The 27829-nt window shown below is 37.2% G+C and overlaps 1 protein-coding gene across 3 annotated transcripts; it reads left to right on the forward strand.

The window, feature by feature from the left end:
• Positions 1-27409, forward strand: LOC110381959 (SCO-spondin). 3 transcript variants are annotated; one of them, XM_064041434.1, is made up of 11 exons: positions 1-439; positions 19007-19072; positions 19460-19597; positions 20045-20152; positions 20349-20446; positions 22702-22881; positions 23235-23372; positions 23861-23899; positions 24496-24655; positions 25243-25396; positions 25899-27409. In XM_064041434.1, exons 1-11 carry the CDS (start codon positions 379-381, stop codon positions 25939-25941), a joined length of 1185 nt encoding a protein of 394 aa, XP_063897504.1. In that variant the 5' UTR covers positions 1-378; the 3' UTR covers positions 25942-27409. The 3 variants fall into 3 exon arrangements, with proteins under 3 accessions (XP_063897504.1, XP_063897503.1, XP_063897505.1); XM_064041433.1 differs by having other exon boundaries at positions 4-439; positions 25243-25392; XM_064041435.1 differs by lacking the exons at positions 22702-22881; positions 23235-23372 and having other exon boundaries at positions 245-439; positions 25243-25392.
• The last annotated feature ends 420 nt before the right edge of the window (positions 27410-27829 follow it).

Raw genomic sequence — 27829 nt, forward strand, 5'->3', positions numbered from 1 at the left:
TCATAGCATTATTATCAGACACGACTATTTGCCAAGAGGTCAGAGGGAGCGCGCCCGCGTCGGTCAAACAACAGACCACTTCAATTCACAAACTCTACCGTATTTAGAACCTAAAATAATCACAATTATTATAGATAATAAACAGCAAAGCTAACTTTGCTGGCGACGGAAAACGCTTACTTCAACATCGCCCTTAAACTGTGGGAGTAACAAGGGGTGGGGCGAAAAAAATCATAAATCGAACGGTAAATTTAATGTTGCGCAGGAGTATATCATTTGAATTGTACGCGAAGGAATATCAGTTGTGTCTTGTAGTCGGACGGCGGCGGTCGTGTGTCCCGGCGGATAATTACATTTAGTGTTGTGTCTAATAGTGCGATGAAGTGGTTGATATTTGTTTGTTTGGTCGTGTGCTTGGCGAGGTTCTGCGACGGCTTGGGTAAGTCACCCTAGTTTTATAGAAATATTTCTGCCAGTATAAAGCAAAAAAAAAAATTTTGCCAGTGTTTATCTTTCTTTTTCTCTACTACAAACGGTTTTCGTTGTGTCATAGGTCGTGTCAAAGGGTACGAAATCGCTTCTTCTAATTAACTCTCAAGCCTACTTATTTGATTTCTGTACACGCTAAACTTGAAACATTTCGGCCTTCATAGTTTATTGGCAATCAATATTCTCAATAAGAACTGGAGTGCTTTAATCATTCCTGACTATTGAATCAGGTCACTTTGTTAATAAGAATATCATTGATGCTGAAGTAAAATTAATATTGTTCGTAATTCATACAGTTGATGATAGTTTAATAAAGTATCGTCTAAATAAATAATCTCATTGAGCTCGTAAGATCCGTCGATCCAATGACGATGAGAACGTCGCTTAGTTCCGATAAAAACTGCGATATCGCAGTGTCAGTGGAATTCCGGGCTTATTCATTGTTTTTGAAACTATTGTTCTTGATTCAGTAAACAGATACTACTGACTCAAAACTTAGGCTCCATTTAAAGTTATATTTACTGTCAAAATTCTTGGACATCACGCTAATATTATGAAGGCGGAGTGTATGTTATTTTGGATCTTCACGCGGTAATAGCTGAACTGATTCTGATGAAACTTACCAGTAAATAGCTTCCAAATCAGAAGAATGCATACCTCCATTGGAGATAGGATATCCCAAACACAGGAAGTAGTTCCTCAGAATGCAGGAGAAACCACTGGCTTACGGCTAAGTTGATCTATAAAACTTCAGTTTTATTAACGGACTTTCCAAAAAGCTATCAATTCGGGTGTTTGTATGTTATTTTTTAAGTTGTATATTTTATCGATTCTTATTTCGGAGAACTTTGAATATTGCCCGATAACCGATTAAGGATATTGAAATTAGCTTAGGTTAGTCAAACGTTTAAAATATTCGCTCATCGTTTTCCAAGAAGCTGTAGAGCAGGATAAATATTTGCCTATGTCTTTTCAAAAGCTTGACAAGTAACGGTCGTTTCAAAAGCTAAGCAAGTAAAAGCTAGCGGCTAGACTTAAAGTTTGCACTCAATGAATGTTTCAGGTGAAGCAACGGTACATTCGTTTGAGAATAGGTTTTGCATCCGTATCATCTAGCTAGATGACATTAATACAAAATATGTAGGTAGTTGATGAACTTTCAAATATTAGTTTACGTAAATCCTAATATTATAAATCTGAAAAAGAAGAGTGTGTTTGCTTGAATTCTATCACTGAAACATCTTTTAATTTTAAAAGACCCATTAATCGTGAGAAGCTATAGACTTTTTTTTTCGAGTGCTAATCTTGAACGGTTCAGTAGTTATCCGTAGTACCTTTTAGTTAGGTACTGGGTCCCTTGAGGAGCCTTAAGGAGCTATGGCGCAATGTGTCCGTCTTTCACCGTTAACTTTGAAAATGTTCTGATAGTCTGATTGCAATTTTGGATTGCGTTGCGTCATTTGTTATGTATGGCTCCATTAGCTTAACGGAAATATATAATAATTGGACTGAAACTAAGGATACCGGGTTGAGGAGGTCGATTAGGCAGTCAGACCATGCAAAATACTGGTATTATGCTGCATCCGAATAGACTCGAAGCCGTTCCCAAAGTAGTTGGGTTAAGACAACGCAGGTGATGATACAACGATAGGATTAATATTACTAGGCCAGGATCAATCAGTTGCTCTCAACAATCTTTGAGATTATGCTCAATTGTCTGACTGACCTGTTTCACGAACACAAAATCGCTGTAGAAATTCATTGACGCGTACACCATGACCTACAGCGATGGTAGACGTGGACGTAACTAGGTATGAAAGAGGTATCTCTGCAGATTTCTGAGCACCGTTGTCGGCTTTGTGTCTTTTTATTCATTTTACTTAAACTTTTATGTGCTCAGAAACCGGCCATTAGGAATAAATAAGTTTGCCAGAAGGTAAAATTCTTCCTCTGAAATCTGAGCGAAATTATATTGCTGAACAATGGACATGCCTTCTCAGTAAATAGCTCTGTTTCAAAGTCGGAAAAATTGAAGAGAATGCTAATGTTACACTGACATATAAGCAATTACTGTTTGATTAGTGGTTGGAAATCTATTTCCATCATTGTTATTTCAGCTAAATAAAAATATGGTGAAAAAGTGTAGGTACCGTTCTCAGGACTTTATGACACCAAATCCAATTCCATAATTCTTTAAAAGTTTAATCGGAGCAGCGATGCTCTTATTTTGCCATGATCATTACCACCTACGGCGAGACAGATAATTCAAAGAAAAGTTGTTCTATAAATAGACCACGAAGCCTTTTCATTGATGGTGGCGCCAATTCTAGTCCAAAGTCCGCTACAATCTACAATAATTTAGTTGTAGACGTAAAAAAAGTTATTCTCAGTAAAGTATTTATGTTCAAGTGATTGGTGGTCGGTTGACGCAAATCAAAGCTCGATTGGTTCCAATTGGTCATGATTGAACTGATTACTGAGGCGCCAAGCTTGTGCTGCTTTCGACATTGGTGTTATTTTCTGCTCGTCTTAACAGTAATTAATTATCATCATCATCATCCGCCTTTGTATTTTCCCATTACAGGGCATAAGCCTTTTCTCATATGGAGAAGGAATGAGTGTCAATCACCACGTTTGATCAACGCGGATTAGCGATTACAGAGTCCATGTTTCCTCAAGATATTTTCCTTCTCAGTAAACGATGTCCAACATGTACTTAGAAAGTACAAATAAAAGTTATATTGGCACTTGCGTGACCAAGAATCGGACTACTGGAATTGAGCCTGATTATGGCAATATATAGGTATATTTTATAGTTATAACATCTTGTTAACCCACCCGTATTCTGCAAAAATACAGAATTTAAAATGAAAATATTTGATGATCAAATTATCGGCCGACAGTTAGTCTGTAGTATGTGGACACTCCAAAGAAAATCTTTTAGGGTGAGTTGCACCATTAAACTATAACGATAACTGAACCATTGTCAGTTGTCAAATCGCCGATATGACCAATGGGCGGCAAGTATACGGCTGGTTATGGTTCGGTTATCGTTGTAGTTGGCTGTCGCAAGTGCGGCTGCTGAGCACGAGGTCTCGGGTTCGATTCCCGAGTCGGGCCGAAATCGCTTTGTGGGTTTTAGAAGACTTTCACAAAGCAGCCCGGAGCCTGGAAGCTGGTGATTGATACACCCGTGCATCGGAGAGCACGTAAATGTCGGTCCTGCGCCTGATCTCTTACCGGTCGTGTCGGATTGCCGTCCCATCGGGTTATGAGAGTGAAGGAATAGTGAGTGCACCTGTGTTTGCGCAAATGCTCGTGCACTATAATATGTCCTGCGTAGTTGGCTAATCTCCTTACATGAGAACAGCCGCCGTAGCCGATAATCGGCTAGGAGGACATCATCATCATCGTTGTAGTTAAATGGTGCAACTGGGTCTTAGAGTATGTACCTATAGTAATTGAATCTTCTTGCTCATGACCTTCACCAGCTGCATTAACGTAAACAAAGATGTAAAGAAACGATGTCAAATAATACAATTAGTGTCACAATGGCGTGATTGCGTTATGTGGGAACTGTTTTCCTTGAGACCACACAACGTGATTCTTGCCTACCCGGATAGACTTTATAGTGCACGACATTTCTAATATAATTGTATTTGTATTTATGAGTCTCACCCACCTCACCATACTCCTTGTATTGGGTTGCCCGGATAACTGGGTTGAGGAAGTCAGATACGCAGTCGCTTCTTGTAAAACACTGGTCTTCAACTACATCTGGTTAGACTGGAAGCCGTACCCAACATAGTTGGGAAATGGGCTCGGGAGATGATGATGAGTTTTTATTAGGATAATTTGCTTCTTCTTAGATAATCTGCTTTTTCTTCGTGTTATCGAGTATGGAGTGAGCTGCATGTTTTAACACATTATGTGAGTGGGATCGTCATTATGACCCCTTCTGCGTCAGACTTAGGCCAAAACCCATTAAGTTGTCCCTTTGCGTACTCTAGCCGCCTAATAATTCCGCAGTACAGGCAGATTTCAGTTCACTTCCGATATGTAAAATAGAAAAAAATACTCCTTTTTTGTTTTATTTAAAAGGGTCTTCTCTTGCAAAAACTTTCCACATGACGGAAAGTAAGGTGCGTTTATTTGATCAGGTTAACATCGTTATCAAACCCACTTTAGAAATTAATCAGCAATCATACTCATCGACAATCTCATTCACGCAAACAATTTTTCTAGCATGCGTATAAGAAAATAGAACTTACAACAACAACTTGATAAGTATTGCAAAAACCGCCTATTGTTCAGTTTATGATCTAATCTTCTCCTTGAAGGTCGAGGTTTTATGCAGGTCTAGTAATATCTGTAGACCTATATATACCTATATATCATTATACTATACTCCATGGTGCGGCCCAACGTAATGCTTGCTTGCATAATGCAGATACAATTACACTGCACCAGCGATTCACACCGTGACCGGCCAAACCTTCGAACAGATATAAAATTGTAAATAGGTACCTAATAAAGCCTCAAGTCTCTTTCTACGACTTGGTGGATACTGGATGAATATTTAAAATTGCTTTCTAGATTTCAAGACACATCTTTCTTTGATTCTGGAAGTTGGTGATTTTTACAAGGAGCGTAGGAGGAGGAGAACACGTAAGAAGGCAGTCGCTTCTTGTAAAGCACTGGTACTCAGCTGAATCCCGTTGGACTGTAAGCCGACCCCAGCATAGTTGGGAAAAAAGCTCGGTGGATGATGATGTAGGACACGTAAAGTATCTCACCAATAATGTCGGATTGCCGTCCTAACTGGCTTTGAGAATATTCTCTCATTCTAGAGAATTATATTATTAGAGTATGTATCTGCGCAAATGCTTGTGCACTATACTGTCTTTCGTAGATGGCTGATCACTTTAAGTGCGACCAGCCGTACATCGACTATCGGTCTGGACGCCACTATTTATGCAAATCAATATCATAAAGTCTTCGCCGACCTACAAAATTTCAATTCTCCGATTGGTCTCCCGATGTCCACAAGTGCACTATCAAGAGCGGTCTACGGAGTCGACGTCACTCCGTTATCAGAGGTCGGGGGTCGCTTCGACGCGTTCATTCATAATTATGTTGGACGCGATCCGACGCTATCCACGGATGACGTCATCCAACACGCGCCGCCCGCGCAGCCGGATTTTGTTGAGATCTACGTTAATGACATTTACTACTGTTGTTAAAGAGAAATGCGATTGATATGAGTTTGATTGACATTGCTTAAAATGTTGCCAAGTGCTGGCGATGGGCGAGCTTTATGACTCTACCTCTTCAGGTCAATATCTGAATTTTACTGCGCTTCAGTCTATCCTTTTGAAGACAGGCACAAATATTCAACTAAGTCTAAAAAAACTCACTTTTGATAATCATGGTTTTTGGAGCTTTAATAGGTTTTGTAGGTTTTAATGCCTGGGAGTATGGTAGAGTTGATACAAGGCATGTAGTGGTGAAAGATAAGTACGAAAAAGTATCAGGACTCGAGCGACATCGTAGATTTGTAAAGTTGACCACAATGTGGTATTGATAGCAGGAAAGAGAGCGAGGGACTGGCGTCTAAAGGAGTTGCCAAGCATGAATAACAGTGTATTCTTGATTCTAAGTTTGTTAAAAAAACTTGTGCTGGAATAATTCTAGATGTGCTGGGTAGAATGTTTGTAGGCGTTTTGATAAGTTTAGCTTTTGTTATAATCAGATTATTGCTGCGAGGAAGTTTCTTATCCTTTGGCCCGGGCGGCTAGTAGATGATTAGGCTAGGAGACATTTTTACATGAGGAAAAAGCTTATTGCTGTTTTTTTGCTTGAGACTGTTCATAAATTACTCGGGTCCTTAGGGGGACGCCCCGTTGCAACATTTTTTATTTGAAAATCGTCATAATTCAGTGTCGCTTCATTCAAGGAAAAGGATGCCATTACAAAGCGAGTAAAACTGGATTTTTATATTAATGTAAATTGCAGTATATATTGTATAATTTATGGGCATTTATTATTATTTTCCTGCAGATTTTACCTTCGCGATTCACATGTTATTTTATAATGTCCACCTAATAGCACAAATTACTATATGGTCTAAGAGTTTGTTTCCTATTAACTGTCGTCCCGTCCTGTACTGGGATTCTATAAAACTCGATCAACAACTCGCATTTCACTTCGATTCGTAATGTCATTTCATACTTTAGGGGAGGTAGGGGAGGGATGGGCACTTTTTCACAATTTATTGCATAAAAAATCAGATTTTACAGATCATTATCAACTTTTATTGCCATTTCTTATATTCGGCTAGATATAATGAAAGAGCTTTCCTAAAAATTACAATCAGTTTCAACATTACGAGATATTTAAACGGTTTTATTTAGCTCACCCCGTTTGTTTTATTATTTATTCTTGGATCAAATTTAGTAATTCAAATTTCACCCTCTTCCTGTCAACCGATTGGTCTGAAATTTTGTATACACCTTTAATTAAATCCAATATGGCCGCCGGCACAAAATGGCACAGCCCCCTCAATATGGGTATCAAATGAAAGGGCTACACAAGTAGAGTACTGTCAGCAACCCCAGCGGGGCGCAACAGGGCCAAGGCCTGCCTGCACGTCGATTCTATAAAATTCGAACAACAACTCGCATTTCACTTCGCTATTCACTCTCACTTCGCATTCGATTCAGAACGACCTTGATTTTGCATTCTGTAATTTACAATAATCACTAACATGATCAACTGTAAAAATAAAAGGGTCAGTTTAATTATAATAATATTAAAATTATATTATATCTAGGTACTAACCTTTCTTTTAAAATTTGCCTTTCTTGCTGATTTTGAGGAAACCTTATATATTTTTTTACTACGGCCGGATTGTTCAGAGCTTCCACTACTTCATTTATGCAACGAGATGCAGACGGTTGCGATAAATAAGTTCTGATGCCCTCTTTAATAACCTTCTGGTAACTGCCACTAGCCAAGAATGATAAAGTACATAGTATCTGTGAAACAATAAATCAATAAAAAATGTAATACCTACTTTATCTGGATTTAGTGAAAACAAAATTGAGACCAATTTGGTTATTTTCATGCTTAAGAGAATACCAATATTATAACTGAAGTGCAGAGGCTTTTGAAAACATATCAGCTGGCGGGGAAACCACATAAAGGGAATACTCCTTATTAAGAACTAAGTGTTTTTCTTATTATTGTGTGCTTGATTACAATTTTTCAACTATAAACTGTGTCAATACTTACTTTTACACGAGTTGTAAGTCCTTTGCCTCGACGTTTTGTGGGCTTTATCAGGGGCAGTAAATCAGACTCCAGTTGGTCAATTAGCTCCTTTGACAATCTATATATGCTCACATAGTCATCATCGCGAGTTAATAAAGGTAAACTACGAATTCTAGCAGATTGTTGACGCTTTTCTAAATTATCTAAAGCATGAGCTTCTTCTAATAAAGATTTAAAAAACATTCTAGCCATCGTTAAATGTAGGCACTTAATCACTTTAAAACACTTAGAACTTTATTTAAACACTATTTTAAATATAATAGTCTCTAGATCAAGTTGGCAACGGTACCTGAAACAAGATTCTATAAAGGATTTTTCGCGCAGATTTATAACCTCACAAATTTTCACTGACGAAGAAGAGCAAAAATTTACAAATTATACATTACATGGTATGTCCAAGCCTCCCTACCATAGAGAGCATTGGACACTTTTGACTTAGTTTATGAAAAAAAAATCGGTAAAAAAACTTTTAAGTTAAACGGTTTTATCTTATGTGCACTGAAAACTAGAAAATAAAAAATAGTTACTTACCTGTCAACCTACGTAGGTGGTCCCGGTCATATTAGACTAAAATAAAAACGTGGGGCCCATTATCTATTGCTGTAGTACTCTCTTCTAAAGGTATAATAGGTGTGGATTGCATCGACTTACTATAATTGTAACTGGAGATTTTGACAATCAATAATTAATAATAGAAAATACACATACCTTTCATTAGTTTCTCTTTATAACGATCCGAAACCGCAACAAAATATTTAAGTACTTTTACGAGTGTTTGTTCTTGACAACTCACAGAAATGACAGATAGTCTATGGATGAACACCGTTACCAGTCGGTAACGTAAACTACCCAATTAAAAAAAAACAAAACTATGATCAGAAATCAGAATAAAAGGACCCCCCTTTTATTCTGATTTGATCATGTCTCCCAACTGCCCATCTCTCCCTACCTCCCTATAGATAGACAGATTTTGACAAATCTGTCAAAATCTCGACTTTGATTTAGTTCAACTTGTCAACACGCTCGATAGTGAAGCGCTAGTGTAGTTTGACAATGTCAATCACGAAACTTTAAGGTAGAATTCCGTGGGTCGCGATTGTCGCAGCCGCGCGCGACAAAAGTCAACCTATGAAAATGTATGGCACCGCTGCCGAGGGCTGCGACAGTCGCGCGCGGACGACGAATTTCGTGAGCCGCTCGCGGCCGTACGCTTCTCAACATGGTCTAGCGCTTAATAACATCTATAGAATTTTAGTAAAACCAGAATTAAATTTTTGACAATGCCGCGAGCAGCTTACGAAATTCGTCGGCCGCGCGCGACTGTCACGGGCCTCGACAACGGTGCCATACATTTTCAAAGGTTGACTATTGTCGCGTCCACGGAATTCTACCTTTAGATCGAAGTCGAAGTGAGAGTGATGTCGAAGTGAGTTGTGATATTTTATAGAATCGACATGCTGATTCGAGAAAATATTTCAGTATTAGACAATTTATTGATGCAGGCTACTTTCTATTCGAGTGCAGGGAATAGTGCCCGTGGGATGTAAGTGTTACCGATGGTGGAAGCTAGTGTTGGTATAAAAGGAGGATCGAGCTTTAATACATTTCATTTATCGAATGGAATATTCTATTTTCCTTAGCATGTTCGAGACTTTGTTGGGGTCTTCCAGTCTAAATGGATGCAGTTTTACATGTTTTATATGGGTCGACTGCCTATCTAACTTCCTCAACCCAGTTGCCAGGGAGACTAATCTTTTTAGTGAAACTGTTTATCGGGATTTCTGGCAAATAAAAATTCTAAATTATTTATCAATCAAGCAGTCATTAACAGTGCTCCTCATAGCACTTTAAAAAAGGCTTATGTTTAACTGATCACCAGATATAGTAACAAACAGCAGACAAAAATAGTAAATGATCACCAAAATGAAACTCGCATTTTAATGTAAAATTATCACCAAAGTTTTAACACTTTGCTATCCTCACTTTTGGGGCTCGGTATCCGCTTTTACAATAAACTACCTCTCACTTTACTACAATTACCGTTTCATGCATTTAAATTACAAGTAAAGTTAATTCTTTCAAAGAAGGCTTATTATAGCATTAATGATTATTTAAATGATAGGAATAGTTGGTCGCTAAGTTGAACGCAAGGCAGCTCATTCTTGCTATCACTGTAACTAAATTATTAACTTATTATTATTATTTTTTTACATTGATTGTCATTAATTCAGACATTAATTCTATTTTTTTCTTTTATTATTTACTTTGGGAACTTTTGTTAAATTCTGCTTAGCGTTGTTGCTTTATGGCTTGCTAGTACTGCAGTACTTCTTACATGTTCTACTTTTGTTGAATAGCTACAAGCACGTCATGCTCCCTTAGACGGTATGGCCAGCGGTAGCGTTGGGGGTCGGGTTGTCCCCTTCCCTCAAAAATGTGCGAAGGGGGCGATGGCTGATCCTCGCGTTATACTCGTGAACGGGTGCTGCTGGCGGTACCAGGTCGTGTTGGTGGCTATTGACACTATTAATAATAGTATGATTTTCTATTAGCTTATTTTGGAGAAAATAATAATACTGTAGTCCTGGCAGGTATACACCTTGTTTGTGTTGTACAGCTACAACATATCCATCTGCGCATGTGGGTGGGCACGCCGATTTTATGCTTATATTAAAAATACATTCTTATTTTATTAACAGGAGGCTTTAGATACACTTAATAGACTGTAAGTAATGCTTGAGTACTTAGTCTTTATAGGTGTAAATCTGTGCGCTAGCCTACTTGTGTTAAACTTATGTTAAGTTTGTATTGTTTTTTCCTTTCTTAATTTTATATAATGGTTATCATGTGATAATGATATTTTTATTTGACTTGTATACATTCTGGTTCTTCAAACCTTGCAGACAGACACGTGTTGCTGGGGAGTTTGTTGCGCCACTTCTTCTTCCCAGCAAAAACACATAGGAAGTGGTGAAGGGCGGGCGTTTTGGGGGCTGTCTTTTGTTTTTGACGTTCGAAAAGTGCTGATTTATCAGCCTAATTTGAATAAACGATTTTGAGTTTGAGTTTGAGTTTGAGTTTATTTAAGTGAAATTACTCCAAAATAAATCATGCGTAAGCCAAAAATAGTAAATGATCACCAAAATTAAACCACCATTTTAAAGTAAGATTATAACCAAAGTTTTTAAATTCTGCTATCCTATTTAAGCAAAATAAGTCCAAAAAAATCATTGTTATCCCAAAAGTAGTAAATGATCACCAAAAGTAGTAAATGATCATCAAAAAAGTTTTTACATCTTGCTATCCTGTTTAAGTAAACTGACTCCAAAAAAATAAGTTCGGCCTGATAAAATAAATGTAATAACATTATGGGGACCCTTTTCCTGCACTAGCGTGGAAAATTGTCTATTGCATGCCTCTAAACAGTGCGATAAGAGTGTATTGAGAAACACATTCTTCTTCTTCTTTCTCCTGCCCTGTTCCCAATTTTACTTGGCGTCGGCGCAATATGTCATTTTCTTCCATTTTCCCCTGTCACTCGTCATACTGACACTCACGCATGCATTGCAAGCCGGACACATAACTTAATATGGCATCATAATACTTTATTTGGTAATAAGCCTACATTTTATGGCAATCACAGTGACTTATTTAGGCAACAATAATACATTAATTTGGTCGTCAAGAGTTGGTGATCATTTACTTATTTGGTGGTCGAATACAATTTAAAGTGAAGTCGTGACTAAAATAGCTGGTACTATTACATTTTTGGACTTTATTTTTCTGGTGTTCAGTAGATATTTCTGGTTGCAAAACTCAGGGTATCAAAGCATTTTATGGTGGTCATTGTATTTGTTCCCTTTAAAAAATATTAATTTGTCTTTAAACCTGACGTTCTTCGCTTCGTTCGTGGTACAAATTCGCAATACTTAAATGTAAAAACATTATTTCTTGATGATGTTTATTAATACAAGTATAATTTTTGTAAATGCTTCCAAAATTGCTTTTCTACTTAACTGTCGAATTGATGTTATGTATTTACTATAAAATAATTACATATTTTTTTTTGTTTTCAGACAAGTGTTAATGTTATTATTTAATTTTGTTAAAACTTAGGTACTTATTTTAGTAAAAAGCAAATTAATAAATAAATTAATACATTAACAACTTCCCTGTCCCATGTGTCATATGTGATAAATACCTATTGTTGTGTGTTAAATTCGGGTAAAAGCTCGAGTACAATAAAATCGCAATAAACATAAACGGCATCAGGTTATGCCAAGTTAAATTGAAGAAGTTCCTAATAAACAAAATAGTGACCTTTTATGAATAAATAAGAAAATAATTAACAACACAAACGTCATCCAATTTACAATCCAGGCCAAAAAAAACGGGACCCACAATTAATAATCAAAAAATTTGACACAAAATGTAAACAACGAAATATATTATTCGGAGTAAACAAATGTATAATGTTTAACCGGATTTTGTATAAATTTGCAATCATTAGGACGTTTTATAGTTCGATGGAGGTTTACCGTTAAGTTGGCCGAGTGCTTGTTGCTGAGCGCACGCCCCGCATACAGTTGTCCTGACTACACTGCAAGGAAAGATTAATGGGCCAGCTTTTTATATAAGAAAAATTAATCTATGTCTAATTGAAGAATTGTTAATTTCGAATGCAGTTTAGGAGTGTTTAAAAATCAAGTTTGATAGCACAGATTTTTATTTAAAAAAATAATTAATCTAGGTACGCCAAATTAAAGTATCGTTATAATGCAAATGCAGCTACAATGATTTTCTTTAAAAAATCGGTCGTTGCACCTTTTTACATGGATATTTGACAAAAAGAAAGAAATAAGAAACAAATTAAAATAAAATAAAAAAATGATAGTATTTTTTTATTCTGACAGTCAATTTCTGTAAAAAAGTACTGTTACAGTTAGTGGAACATCTTTGACAGTCATTACGGGTAGTCAGAAGCCAGTAAATCTGACAACCAGTCTTACCTAAGGGTTGCCCGGAGGAGGTGAGATAGGCAGTCGCTCCTTGTAAAACACTAGTACTCAGCTGCATCCCATTAGACTGGAAGTCGACCTCAACATAGTTGGGAAAAGGCTAGGCAGATGATGATAGAGAAAGTCGCAGACAGAAACTAGTCTACAAATAAATCTCTCTTCATTATAACTTGTCTAGATAAGTTCTATATAATTTATTACCTCCGTTCGCGAGTTTAAGTTCACAAATACAATTAATGGATGGCTATAAATAGATGTGGAGTCTGATATAACGGTCTATATTAGTGAAGCTATAAATAGAGGGAGATAACAATACCTTACGAGCTTTGCTTGAAGTAGTATTGAGCTTTCTGATAGCAATGTTTATGTACCCACTTGACTGATTGTTGTTGTTTGTTTGTATTTATTTATGCTTTAGAAATATAGAGTGAGTTTATGTTTTGGACTAGCTGTTCCCTGAGATTGCGTCTCTCGTCAAAAAGGTATCACTTTCCGCATACGTATGAAAAGCTGCCTATGACTTTTTTCAGGCTCTGAGCTATCTGTATACCGAATTTGATTTGCATCAGCACAGTAGTTTAGGCGAGAGACGAGTAACAGAGTTACATTCACATTTACGTGTAAATAACACACGGTATACAACAAAGTTTTTCTTTCCACTTAAAACTTTTGAATTTGAAGAAGTGTAAATTGTCAACCAAGTATTACATGTATTCTGATTTATACCTATACGCTTTCAAAGCTAGGTACCTGTAAAGGTAGGTAGCTGTATCCTAATAGCGGATTTCAATAAATCCGCTATTAGGATACAGCTACGATAGATTATTGAATCTATCCTTGGATTTGCCATGAACCTCTTACGAGTAATGCCAAGTTCTCTATCTAGAGATTGGCAAATCCATAGATACGATATTGAAAACCACCTGTGGATATAAAAAAATATTATGTGTTTATTTATTAGCAGTGTATCGGTAACATTGGCGGCGAGTGTATCAGGTGTGAGATACCTGTAAGTGGGCGAGCGAGTCGGGGGCATTAGCCGCGCTTGTCCCCACACAATCATAACACCATAAATATACATAACTAGCTTTTGCCCGCGGCTTCGCTCCCGTCAACTGACTTCTCTACTTTACCCTATTTTTTTTTCGTAAGAACCTTCTCCTGACAATAACAAACACAACAAAAAAGAATTAGCCAAATTGGTCCAGGCGTTGTTGAGTTATGCGCTTACCAACACATTTTGCGATTCATTTTTATATAATAGATGTGTGCCTTCACATACTAATCGAGCTTATTATTAACCTTAGTAGTAGCAGTTGGTCGTCTTGATCTGTTTGAAGGGTCGTCATTATTTTGGGGTTAATATTTCCCCCAATAGCAATAAAGAAGTAAGAATAAGTACCCTTTACTTAATGATTAAACACTACAGTTCTCCGGAATATTAATAAATTAATAAATATGAATAAAATATTATTCAAAACGAGTAAGCTCCATAAACTCCCTAAGCAAACAATATTAACAGCATGCCATGAAGTACCTAAGTTTAGTTTTTTCATCTCGCAGAGAAAACAGCTAGCCCAGTTGTCATATTTGTAGCTAGCTGAAGTATAGTGCAATTTTCTGGTTAAGAAGTGATCGAATTGTAAAAAGAACCCATACAAATAAATAAAAGGGTAACTGGGTTGAGGAGGTCAGATAGGGCAGTCGCTCAGCTACATCCAGTTAGACTGGAATCCGAAATTAATATAGTTACGAAAAAGGCTCGGAGGATGATGACAAATAAATTAAAGACAAACTAATAATTATGACGACAGATTATACATACAACTGGTTGATATTAATCCACTAAGTCCATATTATGAATGAAGTCATTAAAATTAATGAATCGCGATAACTTTTCAGTAATGAATTCAACAGAAATCATTAGACATTTCCTTTGGGTTATTTTGCTTATCGAATTTCGCAAAACCCAATAAAGATCTGCCGACAAAATGTTTTTGGAGTTCCTCATTTGAATTTTATGGGTTTTTCGAGAACTCTCGAAAAAAATAAGTGTAAAACGTCATAAAATTAAAAACGAGAATGGTCTGCATTTTTGTTTCCGACCAGTTAGAGAACTTTTTTTTTTTGGTAATGCATCTCGCAGTTCAGCCTAGGAGGCCGTGTATTGCTTAACCGGTCTTTTCCCTGTGGATGCCTAGAATTTAAGGACTCCAGCAAGGGGCGTAAAATTTATAAACTAAGCAGTTAGAGAACTGCTCCAATTTTTTTTATAGCCAGTACTGTTCCACTGCACGGCAGAGGCTTTTTACTATCGAAAACAAAAATTATTGTGTCTAGGATATACTTAGAAAGTACACACAAACTTGGAAAAGTTGCATTGGTACTTGCCTGACCTGGAATCGAACCCTCATAGGGCGCCTTCATACTCGAGAGGTTAGTTCTTTGCCCACTAGGCCACCACAGTGTTCTACACTTTTATTTGTAAGAAAAAGCTGTTTTCTGTAAACATTTTCCTTTCCTTAATGAAAGTCGTAAAATCTTACATGCTTACTGCTTATGTATTAAGGTACCTAAGCAAAATTTTTATTTAACTTTGAATTACGAGGCTAGAGTATCTAATATAATAAACGTGTAACAATTAAGGAACAAATTCTTCATCTGTTTAATATTAAGATGATAAAGATATATAATAATAGATGATGAATCATTTATTTTTCACATTAGTAAGGCTTATTTTTGTTTTCGAACTGTGAAGCAATGGAGTATTTCTGAATACATGGAAATCAATCAATTATTATGAAAATAAGTAGAGATAAACAAATTAACGATAAACTGTGTTATAATTAATTTGGTTTATCATGACGGGGTTTCCCTTTAGTGAAGACGGCGAAGTTAACTTGTATTTAGAAGAAGTTAGCTTTTGACAGCGGTTTCAAACGCTTTTTGAGTATCGGGGTACCTACTCGGATAAAATATGTTGCCTATATGTTATTCTTCTTCTTCTTCTTAGCGTTTATCCCGTCTTATGGCGGGGTCCGCTTTCCGTATCTTCTTTTCCACTTCGCTCTATCCAGGACATCTTCCTATTCGAGTTCGCAGATTTCCATGTCTTTCTTTACGACACTCTGATATATTAACTACATTACTGCCAACATTCAACTAAGTTGATTCAGCAATTTTCAGATCCATACATTAAATCGTTCCTCACATCCATACAGACTTTCGTGTTTATCGATACTAATATTATAAAGCGGAAGAGTTTGTTTGTTTGTTTGAACGCGCTAATCTCAAGAACTACTGGACCGATTTGCCCATTTATCGAGGAAGGCTATAGGCTACTTTTTATCCGGGTTCGTGCCGTGGTTCCAACGGGATGCGGGTGAAACCGCTGACAGAACCTAGTATTTAATATAGTTAATATGTAATAATGATAGGATTGTTATGTGTTGCAAATTCAAATCTTTAGTTAGTAGATCAACAGGTTTAAATCATTATTTATAATTAAATTGTCGTTTTAACTATGACCCGCCGATGATTCAGTTGTTGCATATAAAGGAACTAAGTATTACTACATCTTTATTCTGTGGTATTACTAATTGGTCTAGTATTGTGGTGACACATGTGGAGTAGCCATTACTCATATGTAGGTAACTAGCTGTTGCCCGCAACTTCGTCTGCGTGGGCAATATAGAATAGTCAAAATACTTCTTATCCCGTAGGTGCATTCTTTCACGTGCAACCTGCGTCGACACCCTTGCACCTTCCCACCTTCCCAGTACGGCGAGCTGTGTCGGTGCAGCTGCTGCGGCCGCGGAAAACCTCAAGCGGCACAAATATGTAAACCTCACCGGCAATTGCATTTTTGAGCCGTTTGGGGTTGAAACCCTGGGACCATGGGGCCCAAGTGCCCACAGACTATTTCGAGAAATTAGTAAGCGATTAGTGGAGTCCACTCGTGACCAAAGGGCTGGCCTATACTTCGGTCAAAGGATATGCATTGCCATCCAGCGTGGCAATGCAGCCAGCCTTTTGGGCACGATCCCAGCTGACAGCGATGCGGATAAATATTTTGATACCTAGTTTTAATATTTCCCTATTATAGATTAATATTGATTATTATGAATAAATTCACGTGACAGTATAATTAGGATTAGCACTTAGCAGTCGCATAGATTCATTGATCAAGGTTGTGTTGTGGATGTGACCATTTATCTAAACAAAAGAAGTAAAGTTTGTGACGTTGTGAATATATCTCTGGATCTAGTCAGCCAATTTGGAAAATTATTACGTATGGTGCGTAAGTAATTTTCACAGGAAACAGCTATAATCTATGTCTATATGCTTTGAGTCTGACCAAGCTGTCATTTGTACATTTTCTGCAGCTGCTGCGACTAATCAGAAGCCAGAAAGTCTGTCAGTCTTACCATGGATATCGTTTTGTGTAGTTGACTGGATTGAAGATAGGTAGACAGGTAGTCGCTCCAAGCAAAATATTGGTACTCAAACAGATTCGGTGACTGGAAGCATTTTACATCCTTCATCATCCCTTATTTTATCACCATTATTGTGGGGGTTGAATGGGGGTTGAATTAATCAAAATCGTATTTAAGCGAACGTCATCATAAAATTCTGATTCGTCATCAGGACTTCTTCATAAAATCTAAGAAGATGTATACAAACTTTCATCCCCTATTTTATCCCCTCAAGGATGGAATTTATCAAAATCCTTTCTTAAGGGTTGCCTACGCCATAGTAGCTTTATGCATGGAAAGTCTCAGTCCGATCGGTTTAAAATTGACAAAGTTTCATACAAACTTTCATCCCCTATTTTATCCCCTTGGGGGTAGAATTGATCAAAATCCTTTCTTAGCGGATGCCTACGTCATAACATCTACCTGCATGCCAAATTTCAGCCCGATCCGTCCAGTGGTTTCAGCTGTGCGTTGATAGATCACTATGTCAGTCAGTCAGTCAGTCAGTCACCTTTGAGTTTTATATATTTAGATGGAAAGAAATTCTCTTTTTAGCCATATATCTGCGTCCTTATTCCTATGTTTACCTTCTTTTAGGCATAAAAGGAAATTGCTGCTTATTTTCTTTGACTTCTACAGTTAGCCAAATAACTTTGCAGTTCTGTGTTTTGCTATTTCATTAGAGTTAGCAGGACCCGGGAGTCAGTAAAAGTCTGTCACTCCTTCTTGCTGTACCCACAGCAGGAGGAGTCATCTGATAATTACCCATCTCAAAAAAAAATACTTCTTCGCCAAAAAAATTAGATTTCCGGGATATCCGTATGAAATTGGATTTCAGCTGATAATTTCGTAATACCGAAGCATCAAAGATGATCGTCGGCATGTAATTATTGAAACCAATTGTTGTTGCTATTAATAGAACTGCAATAATTGTGAAGGGCAACTTGAGGACCGACCGGGCGCGCTCCGCCCGAAACATGTCACGTGACGACGCCATTTTTATAATTTATGGCGCGAAACGAAATGTCAAATCAATGTTTACATACAGCCAGCGACAAACAAAAAAAAACTGACCAACGATAGTACTCTTTCAAATGATTGAAGTTAAAAACAACGATATAGTAGGCCCTATAAAGGTTTATCACCATTACAGCAGTCATTTGGAAAATGCTCATAAAATAAATCTATGAATAAACTACAGAATGAGGAATGGCCATCTACAATGTGACATTTGTCAATTAAGTAATTATAAGTGCACTGCGTCTTGGAGTCTGTGTTTCGACTTCGTATCTCTTGCAAGTCAGTATAATTTAATTTCGTCATTATAATAATTGTAGATGTACCCAGGTAAATGTTGTTGCAGTTATAAAATGCACTTTGAAAATACACACAAGTTAGTAGCATAAATAAAATAAAAAAATCTTTGCGATTTGATTGCTCAGGTTTTCCTTAGTTGTTACTATGTAATCGTTATTCTGCTGAAAACGTCTTTAAGGACCGTTTTTGGACTTGATTAGAAGAATGGCGTACTTTAAAAAAATAGATCACAGTCATTTTCATATCACAAGATCACAAGACGTCCTAGGCAAGGCTGGGCCACGAGACATAAATAAACCCCCAGAGAAATAATACCATTTCTTGTATTTTATAAAACTAATTCAAATATTTATTTATATTTTTTCTTTATTTCAGCAATAAAATGTCCGCCCGGTGTCACAGACCCTGCATGCACAGAAGACAAAATAGAAGACACATCTGGTATGTTATATTTGCTTTTTTAATTGAAAATTTTCATCTAACTTATTTTGCGAATGGATTTACTTTTCATTTTATAGTTGCTGCATTTCTTTAAGTTAAACATTATTTGCACTCATCCACAAAATAGGAGTCCAAAAATTCTAAGATATGTAGGTCAGTTAATGATGGTGATGCAGAAAAAGAAACCGATAATCCCTAATTCATTCACCCTCACTCTAACTGTTTTCTGTTACTAAACATGTACGCAAAATTTCAGCTCAATCGGTTGAGGGCAAGTGCCTTAAAATTGAGTTGTAAAATTCCACTCGAATACACATACATACAAACATTGTAAGTTAAATAAAAGCTTGTAAACAAGGAATAAAAGGAAGGTTGTTAAAATTCCAGAAACATCAAAACCAGACGTGACAGACGCGCAGTGCTTAGTGGGTAGCGAGTGGGAGAGCAACTGTCACTACTGCCGCTGTTCCGACGGCGGCGTCGCCGAGTGCCTCAAGCAAAGCAACTGTGACAAAGAAGTATTTGGTGAGTTGCTGCCTATAGCCTTTTCCTTATTATGTTGGGGTTCGTTGCCAATCTAATCGGATGTGGTTGAGTCCGCGTCACGACTCAAGTCTTATTGATACTACGGCGCTAGTATCAATTCCATTGCTTAGTAATTATATGCAAATAGGAGTTCCACAATTTTCCACCGGACTTGCTTCATGGTATGTACTCTGTGATTTACCGACTGTCTGATATGACCGCCTCAATGTAGTGATTTGGGCAACCTGATAACCATTTCTAAGACCGATAAAATACCTGTACAACCTGCCAAAGATATAAATGCCAAACATGATCGGCAGCTGCATAAACACAATATAATTCGATGTGAAACAAATAAGCATCTTTTCGCTGACCAACAAGCGTTACTAGACCATAGCTATAGCCCAACATTCACAGTGCTAACGATCCCTGTTCGTACAATTTCAGCGGAACCAATCCTCTGCAAGCCAAACACGGAGTTCCAGAGAGACTGCAACACTTGCATCTGCCTAGAGAATGGCCTGGGACTCTGCACCTTAGAGTTCTGTCGGAGAGGTAAACTGCAACTTGACTTTATATAGACTAGATTTGTTGTGTACATAGATGTGATGTACTGTGAAGTAGTGAATAAGTCCCAAAATTCATATTATTGCTGTACTAATAAGCCCGAGGGCTTGATTCTGCTCCAAAGTTCAACTACAAACTTTATTCACTCTAGTAGACCATTAATTGGTTAATTCTCAATTTTCAGACAGTATTGGAGCTACTCCTGAAATATTGGTAGCCAGTGAATTACAAGATAAAGATGAACCTGATCAGAAGTCAGTCAAAACCGCGGTTCTCGTTCCGGTAAGTTTCTTGTAGAGATTCATTCACGTACATGATATATGTCAACTTGTCACTACGTTGTTAGAAGGTAGGGAATACTGTTTTTAGCATAAGTTCACGCAAAAAAAGCAGCTTATTTTAAGGGGCTCTTATATACCACATATTTATTCATTAATTTTGACATTTATATAAATGAATTAATAATCATATTGTAATTAACTAAAGCACCCATTATTATAGTATCTAGTGAAGTTTCAAAGGTTATTATAGCACTTGCTAATTTAACTACCATGGGTTACGAAGGTTTCGGATCAAAAAACTTTGTTCACCATCGATGTTCGATACTTACATCGAGATATAGAAAGAAGAAAAAAAGAAAATCCATTTATTTCAAACACACGTTACACGTATATGTTTCATATTGTGTGTGAGTTTGTGCACGTTTTGGTGAATGGGATGCACTTTTTCATCAAGGTAAGTACACCATTTGGTATTAAATAATGATCATGAAATTAATACAAGAACGAATTCTATGAAGAAAACTTTTACATACATCTACTAACGACTAGTTTGTTAAAAAAAATATATTTTCTAGGACTCAAAACTGATCGAACCGAACTTAATACGTCTTATTTTCAAACTTCAGAACCAAAATCATTACGACATAGAAAACCTTCTAGATTTGGACCACGGCCTGGTTATACTAAAGAGGTCGATTTGCAAGCCCCTAGCGGAGTTCATGAGAGACTGTAATCCTTGCAAGTGTGCGAGTGACGGACTGAGTTACTCTTGTACACATAATGAGTGTTTGGAAACTGAGGCAGATAAGGATAAAGAAGTGGAGGTCTTCATGCAAAGTGAGGTGGGTATATCTTTGTGAGCTGCTAAAGTAATCATTCTCACAGCCTTTTTCCCAACATGTTGGGGTGGGCTTCCAGTCTAACCGGGTACAGCTGAGTACCAGCTTTACAAGGAGCGACTGCCCTATCTGACCCCCTCAACCTAGTTATTCGGGCAACCCAATACCCCTTGGTTAGACTGGTAGAGCTGCTAAAGTAATAAAAGGTTCAAGAACAGATCGCGCCAAATAGCTTTTGCAAGTCTGAAGTAAGCAGTTTGAATCCTTTTGCATTTGTTCGTACAGATATTGTTGAGAAGCTTTGCTTGTCAAAAGTTGCTTACTATTTACTTAACAGGAGTCAAGAAAATATGAACAGAAGACTTTGTGGCTAACTTCAGAATTGCAAAGTTGTTTGACGCAAAATATTCTCCAGTGTGTTCTAGTCTAAAGTGAGTTTGTATGTTTCACTTTCACGCAAAATTAGTTGAAATGTTCTCTTCTTTGCTCTGTGTTGGTATCTGCTATATTCTGACGAACAAATGGATTAAATTAAATACTCAATAGCACCTTACTTCAGGGCCAAGACCACATAGAGCGCCACTCGGTCTGCCGAGCCAGCAACACGTTCTACATCGGCTGCAACACTTGTCGCTGTAACAGGCTCGGTACTGACTACTCCTGCACTAATAAGCCGTGCCCCTTGCCTGCTGATGTCGAGCTGTTCCATGAACTTAAGGTTTGTTTCCATTGATAGAGCTGGGGTGTTTGTTACACTTGCATCTCTTCTTCTTCCAAGAAATAACGCACAGCAAATGAAGAAGTGCGTTTATGTTTTGTTTTTTGAGAATGATTATATTAAGCATAAGGTTAATGGTTTTTAATCTACTTCAAAAAAAGGAGGTTCTCAGTTTGATCTGTAATGTATGTTTTACCTCATGTATAGGTGGACGTATGCATTTTTTAGCATAGTATTTGTCCGACTTACAAGGTTTTAGGTTTATCATTGCAGTCGGTTTTATTATCTTATGTAAAGTTTTTGAATACATACTTACATAGTACGTTCCCAGGAGTATGAATACTAATATCCTTATGCATATTTTCAGGATGTAAAACCAGCGATACCATATGGAGATATTGACCACGATCTAAAGGCTATCAAGTTGTAAACACAGAAGAAAGCAGTACTATTTCACTAAAGCTACACGGATTAGTGTTTCATTTTTACTATTAAAGCCAAAGTTAACATTACCAAGATTTTTATTTACCCGAAACATTGTCATCCACGTAATTTTATGTTTAATCTTTGTCTTACATCCATATCTGTGTCATCCACCACCGTGTTTAAAAAAACGAACTCTACAACTTCCATAACTTTTTTCACAAACACCATTTCATATGTGACTAATCTTATCATTTACACTTTCATCTCACCTAGACAATGAAGTCATCTAAAAACACAACAAAATCTAAAGTCTGTGAAGCAAATCGCATGTTCATCAAAGACTGCAACACTTGTTGGTGCAACGAAGATGGCACGGGATACTACTGCACCCGCCGAGCTTGTGTGCCACTCCTGCCCGAAGACCAGGCTGATTTCGGAGGAATACCAGTTGAAGTATGATTTGATGAAAACCTTTAGCATGATCAGAAGAAATCCTTTTTTCAATAGTATAGCTGCGAAAGCAATTGTGTTTGTCTGGCTTTTACACCAAACTACTAGATGGCTAAAAAAAATTTAGTGCACAGATAATCTAGATTCTGAGATAGGACATGAAAGGGATTTTATAAATCTGAGTGCAGGGAATATTTTGAATAGTTTTTCGTAAAATATAGTGTCACCATTTGACAGTTTTTTATTTTAACCATTGCTTTGCTTTTTACCCTTGGAATTACTTTCGCTTATAATTGCTTTTGAAATAAAACATATTTATCTTTCCTTGATTTTAATAACATTGTTACAATAAGCAGAATCTCCGCATCGTACCAAAGGAATGTCGTCCAAATGAAGTATTTGAGTTGGATTGTAATATGTGTCGCTGCAATCCTGATGGGAAGTCCTATGCTTGTACTAGAAGAGCCTGTGAAGAACCACTTGATGATAAAAAGGTTGTTATGTCATTTTTGTGGAAATTATCTGGTGATGGTATTCTGTACATACTGTTACAGCCTTTTTTTATCGTCCCACTGCTGGGCATAGGCCTCCTCTCACACGGAGAAGGATTGAGCATTAATACTCTACATATTACTACTTACTACTTTATATTGTACATACTCTTATAATATGGTAAAGGACTTTTGTCTTAAATGAATTATGTAATATGGTTTTGGTTTTGTTACTGCAATTGTACCTGCAATACTTATCTTTGAGCTTTTATATGGTGGAGGATTTTTCTTTAAATAAAGACTGCAGTAATATACTAACTTTTGTTTTACTTTATTCCTTATTAATTTCTTATTAACTTATGTGTCAATGTTTCAATTATAAGTTGTAATTCCTATTTCAATATCCACTGAAAAACTTACTCTCAGGTTATGGATGAGCGATTAATTTTAACGCAATATGTATTATAGACTTTATTTGTTTTATTTTCCAGAATGCCACCTTGACCAGGAAAGAACGATCGGTATCTACGGTAATATTTTTTACATTCTTTTATTATCATTTAAATAGTCGCTCTATCTTTTATCAAAATGGAGTCCATAACTTGAAATAACATTTCACCTTTTACTTACTTTGGATATTTTATTTATGATACCATGAATTGGTTCCCAGCGTTACATCAGGCCCTTTAAAGGGCTCGACTGGTAGTGGGAAATTCAAAATATATATTTTTTTCATTTTACTTGAGGTCACCTTATTGATTGGAGTAATAAGAAAACTCAAAGTAATTTTTATGACTCTCGAAAACTCCTAAATTATTACAGTGCTAGATAGTCCATTTATCAGGGCATGTACTAGTACCCACAGATCTTAAGTCGTACTAGGCTCCTGCCAGCGGATTAACCCGCATCCCGTGGGCACTTCTGCAGGAACCCGGCTAAAATGTAGCCTATAGCCTTCCTCGATAATTGGGCACACTATCTAATAACACTGAGAGGATTTTTCAAATCTGACTTGAAGTGCCTGAGATTAGCGCGCCTAAGCAAACAAACAAAACTCTTCAGTTTTGTAATATTAGTGTAGATAACAAAGATGAAGTAACAAATAACAGTGCCATGTATCTAGTAGGAGCTGGCAAAGACCTGCACTCCAGGCACGGAGTTCCGCATGGACTGCAACAAATGCCTCTGCGACAACAAGGGACAAGACTTCTCCTGCACCAGGATCGACTGCAACGCTTTGAACAATAACCATCACGCCAGCGCGTTTACCGCACGGAGTAAAAGAGGTGGGTTAATAATATTTTCTAGCAAAAATGATCATATGCTTTTTATTATATGCATTGATGATGATAATATCAAAAATAGGTATGATGAACATAATGATGAATATTTACCATAAGAGCCCTGCCTCATTAGGACGCTAATGGCGACGTCGCCGGCTATGTATCCAAGCAGTTAGTATTGAAATGTATGGAACCTAACTCATTTGGCGACGGTTTGGCAACGTCGCCAAATTGGAGGCGTGGCCTCGAGCTACAGTTCCCTACGTGGCTTCTGGCTACTCCGGCAGCTTGGCGACGTTGCCACGGTTGCCACTCAAATGTACACGGTAACGTGCACCTCCCTCACTCAGTCGCCAGTGTGGTCGCCAGTCAGCGTGCAATTTCTTCAGCAACAACGGAAACAATTGACTGCCGAGACGCCATGGCTACTCGAATTGGCGACCTTTGGATGCCAAAAGTAGCCAGGCCTGCACCAAAACCAGGCGTGCTTTAGCCAATCGAATGCTTTCGATAAATCAAAAATCGAAAGTTAATCTAGGCTTAATTAATTAATTATTACGTTAATAAATAAATTATTTGTCAATTTCCAGATGTATCTGAGCAGCTATCAATGAAATGCGTTCCTGGCAGCGTGTTCGACCGCGACTGTAACGTCTGCCGCTGCACCGAGAACGGACAGTTCGCTACATGCTCCATCAAACGGTGCTCGGACAATAAGCTAGAAACTGAACATGCGCCTGGTAGGTAAGAGTTGTTGGAAGTATACTTCCAATGTGAATTATTACAGAACACAGTTTAGATAGGACCATTATTAGGTCATCCATCATCAAAGTCAAAGGAAATAATAAGGCGTAGACATGTCTTAGGTATGGCACTAGCCACCGAGTGACGGCACGGTGCTGTGTACAGTATTCTGTCACAAGTTTGTAATTTGAGGTAAAGACGAAATGGAAAAGCCTGAAGAGTTAGTAGCTAGTGAGGAGCTATGATGATCGCTCCTTGTGAAACACTGAAACTTAGCTGCAACGGTTGGACTAGAAGCAGACTCCAACGTAGCTGGCAAAAAGTCGGCTGATGACCAACTGGGTAAACCGATACCCTTTATTAAGACTGAATGTCAGACTTTTCGGCTTGTGACTACCCATAACGACCGCCAAAGCCATGCAAATGGCAACCAGGACCCACCAATTTAACGTGCCTTCCGAAACAACAAGCTGACTTAACAAAAATCTCTTTTTAATTTCAGATTCGGATCTCGGCTTCCGCTGCAACCCTGGCGAACAGTTTAGACGCGACTGCAACGACTGCACCTGCTCAGCGGACGGCAAGAGCGTGTTCTGCACTCTGCGCTTGTGCGACGAAGCTCTCGCGGCAGACATATAATCGCACAGCCTTGCTTGTCTTGGAATGCACACGACATACAAACAATGTACAGACAAATCAACCTAGCCTAATCTGTCAAATTTCTTCAATAGATTTTCATCCTTATCACAATAGTGGAAGGTTAATGTTTGAATGGTGAAATTTGGCAAACGCGGGCTGTCACATTACTCATGATCTTTTGCTCCAGTGAATAAAAATGTTGAACCATTTTGGTTTTTCTTTTACGTTATACACAGGTTTATGTTACAAATTATGCTCTCTATATTTATGTTCCTTTATATGAGGTTAAGTAACGATTTTCTAGACTGTTTCTGAATTACAAGCATTATAAACGCAGTTATAAGCGCTAAAAGTATTACAAATAGGAGAAGCGCTTGGTCACAATTTAAACCCTTTTCTCTTAATACTTACAGTTTTTATTGTCGTGTGTTATATCAAGATAAGTTTTGTCTCCTTTAGCAGCTTTGCAATCGATCTAAATACATTTAGTCGATTTATCGAATAACTGTGTGCTTTAGTATCATTTCAATGTTTTGTGTTTTTTATAAGTATTTTGTGACTAATTTTACTTAGTATGTAATACGAATGAACGAGTAGTTACTATTTCATTTTAATGTACAATGGTTTAGTAAACATTAGTTAAAACTAATAAGTCTTAATAAGGATTTATCGAATAATTCACTTTAGTCGATTATCCAGCTGTCATATTGATAAAACTAACATTAGTTTGTGACAAGAAATCGACTATAACTGAATAGTCGATAAAACCAGCGTTTTGTTAAATACTAAAAGTATAAATACAACTAATAGTTTCCCGTACATTGTATTTAGTTTACGTATTAGTAAACTAACTTATTCTATTACTAGTTAGTGTGAAGAGCCTATTTTCATGTGTGTGTGAATCGTTTCATCGGCATTTCCAACTTAGTTGAATCATATGCGATTTTGTGTAAGAGCTTTTCATTTCATTTTCATTCCCTTAGAGTGTAACTGTGTGTGGGTCGAGTTTTTAGTCAGACACCAATATATCATTTGCAGTAAAAATAATGAACGAGAATCAGTCATAATTTCAATTAGAACTGTGTTACAAAAACTTTGTAAATCGATATTATAGCATTTACTTAATTAGTATCTTTTTACATGTCATGTAATAGAATCGACTAAGATCAAACGATTTTAGTCGATTTTTCAAACTGGTCTCTGGCTATTCTCTCGGCACCGAATAGTATCGAATGTTTAGTAGTTTATGAATGAATAGTGTTACGTGGCTTAACGTAGTAAGGAACGTACTATCATGTATTAGACGATACGTAATTAAAACTTAAGTAATTTGAATTAAAAATAATCACGAAACGAATAAACGAGTTAATTTTATTTATTTGTTTTATTTTATATCGTCCTGAAGGTAAAATATCTGTTACCACATAGCTATCATATCCCATTTTACTCTTTGGGTACGGGACCCTAAAAACAGCTTTTTTTAACAAATAAATTTTCACTTTAACAATAACTAAACCATAACCAGCCCGTATATATTTATCGGCACGGATATTGAGCCCTGATCTTCACCTGCGCAGAAGCAAGTTATTGGTTTAGTGCCTTATGTGTACAGTGCGCAAAGCGATCCCCACTCTTCCGCCGAGAGCTCAATATCCGTGCCGCTAACTATACTTGCCGCCATTGGCCAAATCGGCGATTAGACAAATGAAAATGGTTCCGTCATCGTTAAAATTCAATGGTGCAAATCACCGTATGTCTAATTTCAAAATAATTGCGTGGCCAGTCAAATTAGCT

Source organism: Helicoverpa armigera, chromosome 25, assembly GCF_030705265.1.
Source record: "Helicoverpa armigera isolate CAAS_96S chromosome 25, ASM3070526v1, whole genome shotgun sequence".
NCBI lineage: Eukaryota > Metazoa > Arthropoda > Insecta > Lepidoptera > Noctuidae > Helicoverpa > Helicoverpa armigera.

Coding starts and splice junctions, on each gene's coding strand:
- LOC110381959 (XM_064041433.1), top strand. CDS start 379: ATGAAGTGGTTGATATTTGTTTGTTTGGTCGTGTGCTTGGCGAGGTTC. Junction 20,447..22,701: donor AAACCGCGGTTCTCGTTCCG/GTAAGTTTCTTG, acceptor CATCTCACCTAG/ACAATGAAGTCATCTAAAAA. Junction 23,373..23,860: donor AACCACTTGATGATAAAAAG/GTTGTTATGTCA, acceptor TTTATTTTCCAG/AATGCCACCTTGACCAGGAA.